Genomic DNA, 12,054 nt, shown 5'->3' with positions numbered 1-12,054 from the left:
TCCAACATCTTGTGGAATCAATGCCACTAAACGCCAATGCCACTTGTCACTGGTGCACCTTTCAACACTCAACACTGCGACCTGTGTTCCCAAGTCAACTGGCCATCACTCAACACCAGGCGACAGATACACACTAGCAGTGGTGGACTCAGGCTGTTTGAAGGGCAGGGGGGGCGAAAAGAAAAAAAGGGCACCTACTGCACAACATGGGACCCCATCAGTGCACATGGTCAAGTTTAGACCATTGGAGGGGCACCAATAGGGCAAGTCCTCTCATTTTGCCACTCAAAAGGGCACTTTAGTGCGACGTTTTTCAACTGTGGGAGGGCACATGGGCAAGTTTAGACCATTGGAGGGGCACCAATAGGGCACATCCTCTCATTTTTGCCACTCAAGAGGGCACTTAAGAGAGACATTTTTCAACCGTGGGGGCACCAGGAGGGGCGGTCGCCCCCCCTGCCCCCCCCTTGAGTCCGCCAGTGCACACTGGTATCAGTTCATTTATAAAACCATCATCGGCAAAACCCCCCCGTACCTTTGCTCACTACTGAACATTTCCACCAGCAGACGCAATCATCTCTCTGGTCATCCCCAAAGTCCAAACCTCCTCTGGCCGTCGCTCTGTCCAGTTTGCTGCCCCCTGCCGACTCGAACGATCTGCTAAAGACTTCAAACTCAACACCTTCATCTGTTTACCCTCTTTTAAAAACTCATTACTAGATATAGTCTTTGATCACTGCACCTGCTTAATAACCTCCCCCCTGGTCCCTGCTGTTTTTATATATTGTTTTATATACTGTATATATTGTAATGTTGTAATTGTTAGAATGATTTTAAATTGACGTTCGTTGTTTTTCTACGCATGTTTTATATGCGTTTATGACCCCCGAGCCACACGTTACATCCCCACGTGTTTACAGAGGTCATTAGGTCATTTCCACCTGTCACTGTTATAATCACATCGTGTTCTATCGAATAACTGTTGGATTCTCGCCAGTCTTTTTGTGGAATTCAATCACAACCCCCCCCAAAAAACATTGTTTATACAGTGAAGCAAAACAAAACATATTTAAATCAAAAGGTGTGTTTTTATCATTCATAAAGGATGCTGTTTCTGTCGTATGATTTCTCACCATAATAGTTTGTGTGGGATTTGTGAAGAGTCATGAAGAGTTTGTGAAGCGTTGTGAGCAATTTGGAAATCGGATAGCCTACCCTACTGTATCTCAAAAACAACTTTCAAAATTACAATAATATCAAAGTGTAAACGGCATTATAAATGTGCTGCTGACAAAGCAATACTGAAAGTTTAAAGGGTTTTTCAGTCAAACGTGGATATCAGTGTGATGTTTCAACCGTGAATAACAAATGATTTAGGCTTAGAATAGAAACTTATAATAATAATAATAATAATAATAATAATAATTAATGGAATTTGCTAAAGTTGGTCTATAACCTAAATTACAAGAACCTTTAAACTAGGCTATAGACTTAATATTTAACTTTTATTTTCTATCAACAGCAGATAACCTATTGAATTATGACATGTCTAAACCAGACTTAATCCCACCCTAATCTGTTAACATCTGATAACAGAAATAGGATGTAGCCTATCATAACCGTGGTTATAAAACAATGCTCGATGTAAACCCGTTCAGAGGAAACAGCTCCAGGCTATTGTCTCTAACCGAATATACTATGACAGTTTTCATTAAGTAGCCTATAATAATAAACATGTGATTCCATTATTATTATTATTATTATTATTATTATCATTAAATAATACTCTTCGCTTGAGTAATTACTCCAGATGGCGCACCTATTCCCGCAAATGACGAAGTGAACCAATATAAAAGCGATGTTCAGGCTGCTCCTCTGAGCTGAGGACAGTGTGTTCAGGCAGACAGAGAGAGACAGACAGAGACAGAGCCAGAGCCAGGCTGTACGTACAGGCTGTTCCCGGTAGCTGAGGACAGAGAGAGACAGAGCCAGGCTGAACAGGCTGTTCCTCTGAGCTGAGGACAGTGTGTTCAGGCTGTTCCCGGTAGCTGAGGACAGTGTGTTCAGGCATACAGAGACAGAGAGACAGAGACAGAGCCAGGCTGTACGTACAGGCTGTTCCCGGTAGCTGAGGACAGTGCCAGGCTGTACGTACAGGCTGTTCCTCTGAGCTGAGGACAGTGTGTTCAGGCTGTACAGAGACAGAGACAGAGACAGAGCCAGGCTGTACGTACAGGCTGTCCCCGGTGGCTGAGGACAGAGCCAGGCTGTACGTACAGGCTGTCCCCGGTAAACAGAGACAGACAGAGACAGAGAGAGCCAGGCTGTACGTACAGGCTGTCCCCGGTGGCTGAGGACAGAGCCAGGCTGTACGTACAGGCTGTCCCCGGTAGCTGCGCTGAGGCGCTCGGAGCTGAACGGGTTACAGGTCAGGGTGCCGCTGGAACACTGTGTTCTCAGCCTACAGTACAGAGCCGGAACATTGTGTTACTTTGTGGCCACTTTCCAAGACCTGCCCTTCATTTTTTACACTAAATCGCCCTCCTCCTCTCTCTCCCTCCGCCTCCTTCTCGGTGTCAGTTCATTCTGTACTCCATGTGCCTGAACACTGAGCGTGTTGATCGTCACCAGTGTTCTCAGAGGGTTTCCAGTGTAAAAACTGCCGGCAGAACATTTCGTACCCTGGGCTGAGAGAGAGAGGAGGGCGGGCTGTGCGTCGCTGTCAGATACCGGCTGGAATTACATCACGGCAACACTCCAATCTATCTATCTGCTGGAGAGAGACAAGACAAAGATACATAACATAGTAAGTTAACGGTTTATTTTGTCTTCTCAATTTTGTATGACATATCTGATTTGACTGGCTGTCACTTGAATGGCTTATTGATATTCATTCACCCATCAGAGGGTTGTCACGTTATTCTAAGCGTCCCTATGTAATAGAATAGCCTATAATAAAAGGCAGCTGAACGAGATAAATAAGTCTATATTCGTTATTTATGTTCTCTTGATTTTAAGTTTTAGATTCTACGAAACTACTTCTTTAGCTCAGATGTCAGGTGTTGTTGAATTACACACTACTTTCACACATAGCATAGTACACATGTACCTCTGCAGGTTTGACTCAAGTGTTGATTTGACTAAATACTTAAATGGTGAATTTTCACCACATCCAGTAAATAGCAGCTTAATGTGAAAGCAGTGAATTTACATTTGAATCAATCGAACGTACTCAACGGTAAAGCTCTGAATACTGAATTAAATAAATCCCTTTCTGGTATTCCGATCTCTCTCTCTCTCTCTCTGTCTCTGTCTCTCTGTCTCTCTCTCTCTCTCTCTCTCTCTCGCTCTCTCGCTCTCTCTCTCTCTCTCTCTCTCTCTCTCTCTCTCTCTCTCTCTCTCTCTCTCTCTCTTGTGCGCACTCGCACACACACACACACACACACACACACACACACACACACACACACACACACACACACACACACAGTATTTGCAGAAGTATAGAAATTATATTTTTTAATCCTTGACTGAAGTAGGTCTACAGTCCTTTAGGACAAGAATGAATAAGACACTTATCTGTCATTCCTGGGATGCAGTTGTAAAGTGTGGGTTGAAGCAGCAGATCTTTTATTGCTGCTGTGTTTCAAGGCTTGTGTGTGTGGGGGGGGGTAGGTGGTGTTCACTCAGGTCTATCAGCCTTACGTACTGTGGGGGCGGTTTGGACCTGTGGCAGAGCAGGCAGGTAGTGGTGCAGGTGACTGAGGGAGAGGGCCTGTATGAGGCTAGGGGAGGTAGATGGCCTGGAGGGAGGCTAGGGGAGGCAGATGGCCTGTAGGGAGGCTAGGGGAGGCAGATGGCCTGAAGGGAGGCTAGGGGAGGTAGATGGCCTGTAGGGAGGCTAGGGGAGGCAGATGGCCTGAAGGGAGGCTAGGGGAGGTAGATGGCCTGTAGGGAGGCTAGGGGAGGTAGATGGCCTGGAGTGAGGCTAGGGGAGGTAGATGGCCTGTAGGGAGGCTAGGGGAGGCAGATGGCCTGAAGGGAGGCTAGGGGAGGTAGATGGCCTGTAGGGAGGCTAGGGGAGGCAGATGGAGGACTTGACCCTGTAGAGATCCAGTAGAATGCGCATGAGAGAAAGACCCGTCACCTTTGTCCATAGATCACTGTTGGTACAGAGAGGATCTGACTCCTGCTGCCTGGGGTTATATCATTTATATCATTTTGATGTCAGTAAATGTTTGCCTAGTTCCTATTTCGAACTCTGTCACCGACACTGTCAGTGTGTCTGTCCATAACCAGGGAAGACGACGTCCACTAACTGTCCATAGGACAATGTCCTCTTATGTCAGAAGACAATGTCCTGTTATTTCAGACAATGTCTCACTGTGTTCCATGCCAGTCTGTCAGACAAAGTATACACTTAGGCTGATGATGTTTGCATGTGGATTAGCATCGAAGCATTGACTTGTGATTGAGAGCTCGGAGGCACAGTGTGTGTCTGTGGAGTGGCCGTGAGCTCCCAGGACTGAATGTTCTCTGATTTGTTGTGTTCTGTTCTGTTCTGTTCCTGCATTTCTCTGCAAGGTCTCTGAGTTCCACGCTTAAGTGACGCACCACCTCCTCCCAGCTGTAACTTATATTGTTGATTGTTGATATCGTTGATTTTATACACAGACGTCTTACATTTTAATTTCTTTGTCATGAAGCTGAAGTACCGGTAATACAAATATTAAATAGAATATTAAATCAATTAAACAACAGTACATTGTTACTATTGTTACCAGCACATGCAGGGGTTATTATTACTTAACTATAACACATATTTTTAATTACTTAAATTTAAGTCTATTAAAGCAGGTTTCAAATTCAAGATACTGACAGGAATTTCATCAGCAGCCAGTTTCACATTATTGCAAATTTCAAGAGAACATTAAGAGGCACTGAGTCTATTTAGGTTTTGGGGAAATCCATTTGAATAATGTCTGTTTGGGCATCGCCACCCAGAGCAGATGCTGTGTTCTGTGTTGTGACTGAGTGGGTTTCAGATTGGTGAACACCATCAGATGTGCCAGGAACTCTGAACAGAAGGAACATAGTGTTCCCCCCCACACACACTCGCACAAGTCCATTTGCGCAGACACAGACACAGACACAGACACTGACGCACAAATACACACTTTCACATTCTACAGTGCACCACACCACACACACATACACATACACACATATTTGCATGTACATACACATAGACATACTGTACACTGTACGTTCATACGGTACAGTACAAACAGACATCATGTAGCTTGGCCACCGGAGTGTTCTCAGGCATACAGTTTACACACGTTAAACACACACACACACACACACACACACACACACACACGTACAGTAAGAACATTCTGTATAACATACAGTACACACCAACAAGACAGTATTTTTCCTGGCTCTTTTTTAAAGTATTTTTTTCCCGGCTCATTCTAATATCTGATAGGATTGTTTAATGGACTGATTACTATGAATATGCAGTAATATGCAGTAATATGCAAGTGTATATGAAGAAAGGCTCCTGAAAATAATGATCAATTCTAGATATATTGCTTTTGTTACAGTTTATTACAGTTTTAATCAACAGCTCAACTGCTATGACTATTTTTGCCTAACATTTTATTTAGCGGCGTGTAAAGCATTAATTAAGCTTTCATACAGAATGCATGACACAGAGTCATAATGGTCTATATACGTTGCTAGCTTTATAAATGTTTTTTTATTAATGTGTTATGCAACATTGACGCTCTGGAGACCTCTATATCTCTGTACCTCTATATCTCTGTTATAACAAAGCAAACCATCATGCCCGTTATGATGCCTTATCAACACAAAACAAAACCATCTTATATCACATTTACTGTGTGGCTGTGTTGACTCGGCTGTTATTGCAATTATAAAACAGCTATGCAGATGTTGATATAACACACCCTTTAAGTGATCTATGACCTCATTCTCGCCAGGTAAAACGATACACTCTGTCGATGTTACAACACAGCAATTAAACTGCTTTGCAGCTGCTGATATCATATTTGTTAATATCATCTCCATACTTGTTTAATCAGAAGCGTTATAACATTTGAACAGTGAAATACTTTACCTACAGTGGTGATACTGAGGTTGTACATGATTTATGACTATGTGCCACTAAAAATATAATAATAATTATATATGATATGATATAATAATGATATCATTAGCTACAAAGCAGTGATGTTGTGTTGTAACACAGAGTCTGTCACTTTACCTACAGTGAAAACAAAGAGGTAATAGATCACTTATAGGGTGTGTTATATCACTTATAGGGTGTGTGTTATCAACATCTGCATAGATGTTTTGTAAACCTTCACAATAGTGAAAATAGGGATATAAATAGAAAGAGTGAGAGAAAGAGGTAAAGAGAGAAACAGAGGAGGTTCTTGTGATAGAGGAGGATGGAATAGAACAGGACAGTAAACACAATATCTGTTGACAACTCTGTTGGTCATGTAGACATGAAGTGTGAAGGAGGGCAGCTGGACACCTGGTGTCAACACACTACAGAGACCCATAGACTAGCATCACTGGGACTGTCTGCCCAGACACACAGTAACACACAGACAGGTTACCTGCTGTCCTCTACAGAGGCTATAGAAAGTCAACACACCCCTACACTTTTTTCACATGTTGTTGTGTTACAGACTTAATTTAAAATGTATTAAATAAATACAAATTGGCATCAATCCACACAACACCCCATAATGACAAAGTGAAAACAAGTTTATTAGAAATTTCTGCAAATTTAAACACAGAAATACCTCATGTGCATAAGTCTTCACACCCTTTGCTCTTAAAATGAGCTAAAAAGCTAAAATGTCATCAATAAATCACTCAATAAGTTGAATTGAGTCCATCTTAATGCAAAGATAATAGTTTATGTACTTTTGGAATCAATATCTGTGTTTTATAGGGTCTCTGATTTGCATAGGAACCAATTACCTATGCAATTGAGTCTATAACACAACACAATGTGGAAAAATTGAAGGGGTGTGTTGACTTTCCATAGCCAGTGTTGGTTAAAGCTCACATGTAGTGTTCCTAAGATAAGATCTGGTGTGAATGGTGCTTCAATGTAAACCCAATGCAAGTGTTATGAACAACAAACCTGGTTTTACTGATTGGAAGTTGCTGTAAGGAAGTTACTGTTTTAGTGTTTGGATGTGGCACTCTTCTGTCACAGTCTCTCTACACCAACATTCTGTGTCAGTCATAAACACCTTAGTGAACAGAGTTAGAATAGAACAGCCAATGATAGAATTAGGAAACCATGTGCAGCATCAAAATGATGATATGTGCAACATAAACACATAAAGATTAAATGATAGGGTTAGGGTTAGGGTTAGGGTTAGGGTGAGGGTTAGGGTTAGGCAAAAATGGGGCTTGAACACTGATCATGTTTTCTATTTGCGAGTATGTATGTGGACATAATGATATCATCTTTTTTCCTGCTTCCATTATGGTTAAATATGATGCGCTAGTTTCATTTTTAATTGTGGATTCAATATGTCACAGAAGGTCAATGCAAGGTTTAAGTTTATAGCCTAAGTAAAACATTTTTGACAGCCAGGCAATGTTTTAGGAAGCAGACCCAGAAGGTTCTACCAGAGCTACGGTCTGGAGTTACAGTTATGATTCCCTCAGAGTGTCTGCCAAATTAAAAGTGTACAAACATTTACATTTACATACAGCTCAGGAAGAAGCATATCTGTACAGAGATGCATTACAGTTGGTACAAAGCTACTGGATGTGCACACTTGATGAGGATGAGGTGTAGCTGCAGCACATGATTCCCTGATTTTATTAATTTATTAATTTATTTACCAGGGACAGTGCACATTAGTCAACAAATCAGTTTCCACATCAATGTAAATGCGCCAGAGTTAGCTCATGAGCTAATTTCCATCTGTAGGCCCTGAGCAGGCTATTACAAAATGAATGGTGTAGTGTCATTAAAAACATCAGCAAGCACAACAAAGCGACACAACAGGCAACACACTACATGACAATACAAGACAAAGCAAGACAATACAAGATAAGCAGGCACAGCAAAATGCATTACATTGCAATACAGTACAAAAAGAGATAATACACAGATACATGACAAAGTGACGAATATAATTAAAAACAGTGTTTACGAGATTTAACACTTTAGAAGAGACGAGGCTGAGAAAGGCCACTGGGACACACGGGTACTGCTCATGACTGAAAGTCTGGTTAGAAACACTGATGACGGGGGCGCTTAGGTGGCGTAGCGGGTTAAGCGTCGACCATGTAACCGCAGGATCCCCGGTTGGAATCCGGCCGGGGACATATCCTGCATGTCATCCCTCCTCTCTCTCTCACCCATCCTTCCTGTCTAATTCTCCACTGTATCTATCAATAAAAATAAAGAAATAAAGAAAGAAATAAAGAAAGAAATAAAGAAACACTGATTGATACTATTGAACGATATGTGGATTTGTTGTCTGACTCACCAGGGTCAGGAGTACAGATGGAGTATTTTTTGTGAGTATGTCATTTATGTGGTGTGTGTGTGTGTGTGTGTGTGTGTGTGTGTCTCTCCAGGGACAGAGTGGTATGCCCAGGTGCAGAGATGACCACTGATAAGGATCTGTCCATGGACGGCCAGTCCTCTGCGGTGGTCTTTGCCACTCAGGGCGTCGACGTCACGCCGAACAAAGACCACGGCGTACGAAAGGTAGGCGTCAACCTAACCTCTAACCTCACTAAAAGCCTCAATCCTGTTTTAGGGTTTAAGTTAGGATTCTCTCCTAACCCCACCACCACTCATTAGTGTTCTTATCTACTGAGTCCGTCCTCCGGATCTACTTCAACATCTGGCAACTTTACAGAAAGAGAAAAGGCGCAGGGACGAAATGTGCACAATGTGGAACTAATGTAAACAATCTGAAATATTCTACATAGGCCTATAGGAAGAGTTACTCAACCCTGGCCACAGACACAAGGACTTGCGTACTGGGATGAACTCATTCAGAGCTGACGGGTGTTGTCCCTGCAGGTGGTGAGACGTCAGGGAGAGGACGGGGACAGACCCATGATAGGGGACAGGGTGACGGTCCACTACACTGGCAAACTGCTCAACGGGAAGAAGTTTGACTCAAGTCGGGATCGCAAAGAGCCCTTCTCCTTTAACCTGGGAAAGGGTATGTATGTATTATATTTCATCTACCCTTTAGGGTCTGTATGGGTCTGACTCTCTGTTACTTTATATCTCACCTGCCCTTTAGCGCTTAACATTAGCTGCAGAAGAATAGTATTTTCAGGAACGAAATTCAGTTATATAAACAGTAACACATATAGCCTGTACTGTACATGTGTACAGTACATCTCAAAGTACTTTACATGCTCAATAAATAAGGTGTGAAGTCATTTTATTCACCAGACATACAGTGTATTTCCCATAATTCTAGCAGCATAATGTTCAGTTGTTGATCATGTAGGGCTAACCCTAACCCTAACCCACAGGCCAGGTGATCAAGGCCTGGGACATCGGTGTGTCTTCAATGCAGAGGGGAGAGTTGTGCATGCTCCTCTGTAAGCCAGAGTACGCCTACGGGTCGGCTGGGAGCCCCCCGAAGATCCCTCCCAACTCCTCACTGCTGTTTGAGGTAAACGTACAACACAGTCGTGTCAAAACACAGTGCTGCTTTGTTTCCCATGATCCTCTGCATCTGAATAGCCAGCGTCGTCATGAGAGATCCTCTGGTACTGTTAGCACATATCAGATAATAGGTTTCTAGGAAGATCTTTGCTGTTAGTGTGGCACTGCTAGCGTTGCTATGGAAACTCATGGCGGTAACATATCCCTGGATACTGCAGGTGGAGCTGCTCTGCTTCGAGGGAGAGGTGCTGACGGAGGACGGGGGGGTCATGAGGAGGATAAAGGTCAAAGGCGAGGGCTTCAACAACCCCAACGAGGGATCGACTGTGGACGGTGTGTGTTCCTGTCTGACAGCGCTGTCTGTTGTTCTTTTGGGCTAGTCTAATCTGTCTAGGATGTTTTCTTATGGGTATAGTTAGTCTGGCAACCTGTCCTTATTTAGACAAAGTACATTTGTGCACATGAGGTTCACAATGAGTCATTTTTATTATTTAACAAATTCTCCATACCAGTTAAAGTGGTGTCTAGTTGTCTAAAGTGTCTAGTCTGATCAATGTTGCTCTGCCACCTCTCTCCCACAGTGCACCTGGAGGGCAGATGTGGAGGGCGTCTGTTTGAGTCCAGGGACGTGCGCTTCGTGGTGGGGGAGTCTGATGACATGGGGGTTCCTCTGGGGATCGACCGCGCCATGGACAAGATGCAGAAGGGAGAGTGCTGCTTACTCTACCTGAAACCCAAGTAAGCTCTTCTACTCTCAGTGTACCTAACCCTATCGCTTTATAACCCTACTGCTTTATAACCCTATCGCTTTATAACCCTATCGCTTTATAACCCTATCGCTTTATAACCCTATCGCTTTATAACCCTATCGCTTTATAACCCTATCGCTTTATGACCCTATCGCTTTATAACCCTATCGCTTTATGACCCTATCGCTTTATAACCCTATCGCTTTATGACCCTATCGCTTTATAACCCTATCGCTTTATGACCCTATCGCTTTATGACCCTATCGCTTTATAACCCTATTGCTTTATAACCCTATCGCTTTATAACCCTATCGCTTTATGACTATGACCCTATCGCTTTATAACCCTATCGCTTTATGACCCTATCGCTTTATGACCCTATCGCTTTATAACCCTATCGCTTTATAACCCTATCGCTTTATGACCCTATCGCTTTATGACCCTATCGCTTTATGACCCTATCGCTTTATGACCCTATCGCTTTATAACCCTATCGCTTTATAACCCTATCGCTTTATGACCCTATCGCTTTATAACCCTATCGCTTTATGACCCTATCGCTTTATAACCCTATCGCTTTATAACCCTATCGCTTTATGACCCTATCGCTTTATAACCCTATCGCTTTATAACCCTATCGCTTTATGACCCTATCGCTTTATAACCCTATCGCTTTATGACCCTATCGCTTTATGACCCTATCGCTTTATGACCCTATCGCTTTATAACCCTATCGCTTTATGACCCTATCGCTTTATAACCCTATCGCTTTATAACCCTATCGCTTTATAACCCTACTGCTTTATAACCCTATCGCTTTATAACCCTATCGCTTTATAACCCTATCGCTTTATGACCCTATCGCTTTATAACCCTATCGCTTTATAACCCTACTGCAACACAACATAAACATACTTAGCTCTCATCCATGTCCCTAACCCTAACCCTAACCCTAACCCTAACCCTAACCCTATCCCTAACCCTAACCCTAACCCTAAGACTAACCCTAACCCTAACCCTAACCCTAACCCTAACCCGGCTTTGGCCGGCCTTTAGCAAGTAGTTCTGTTTTTGCAGTCCAGCCCAGTCTACGAAATCCCTTTAGGTCGCTGACACTGACAGTAATGTCCATATTCACAAAATTAAAAAAGCAAGTTATCCTTATTGATTAGATCGTTTGAGCTAGCATAAACTATTCTGCCGGGCGAGAGAAAGTAGTGTGAAACGTTAAGTGAACTTGAAAATGATAGCCAATCAGTAGCTCTTTTCGGAATGAAAGAACTACTGATTGGCTGTAAGCATGCTTACCCTGGCCACATTAAACAGCGGGCTGAGGCATCGAAAAAAAAGAAAAAAGACATTTTCAAGAAACTATTCATCCTCTCTTGTGTTGTAGGTATGGTTTTGGGAGAGAGGGTAAAGCAGAGTATAAGATCGGACCAAACGCAGAGGTGGTGTATGAGGTGACCCTGAAAGACTTCCAGAGGGTGAGTTTACCTTTAGGGTTACTGTAGGAAGGAGGTGGAGGAGGGAGATGGAGGTCTGCATCTCATGAATAAATTAATTAATTATGTTTGTTAATTTGTAAACATTCTCAGC

At 42.9% G+C, this 12,054-nt stretch overlaps 1 protein-coding gene across 1 annotated transcript in view; it reads left to right on the top strand.

The window, feature by feature from the left end:
• The first annotated feature begins 2,667 nt into the window (after positions 1–2,667).
• Positions 2,668–12,054, top strand: part of fkbp5 (FKBP prolyl isomerase 5) — a 14,004-nt gene continuing 4,617 nt past the window's right edge. Inside the window, exons 1-7 of the mRNA XM_080545926.1 lie at positions 2,668–2,806; positions 8,650–8,782; positions 9,104–9,248; positions 9,571–9,713; positions 9,925–10,039; positions 10,288–10,444; positions 11,852–11,942. Coding sequence (XP_080402052.1) covers positions 8,678–8,782; positions 9,104–9,248; positions 9,571–9,713; positions 9,925–10,039; positions 10,288–10,444; positions 11,852–11,942 — 756 coding nt within the window. The 5' untranslated portion in view covers positions 2,668–2,806; positions 8,650–8,677. The remainder of the gene's footprint in view (positions 2,807–8,649; positions 8,783–9,103; positions 9,249–9,570; positions 9,714–9,924; positions 10,040–10,287; positions 10,445–11,851; positions 11,943–12,054) is intronic.

Source organism: Nansenia antarctica (genome assembly GCF_963989245.1).
Source record: "Nansenia antarctica genome assembly, chromosome: 15".
Lineage (NCBI taxonomy): Eukaryota > Metazoa > Chordata > Actinopteri > Argentiniformes > Microstomatidae > Nansenia > Nansenia antarctica.
This window is presented reverse-complemented; position numbering and strand designations above follow the sequence as displayed.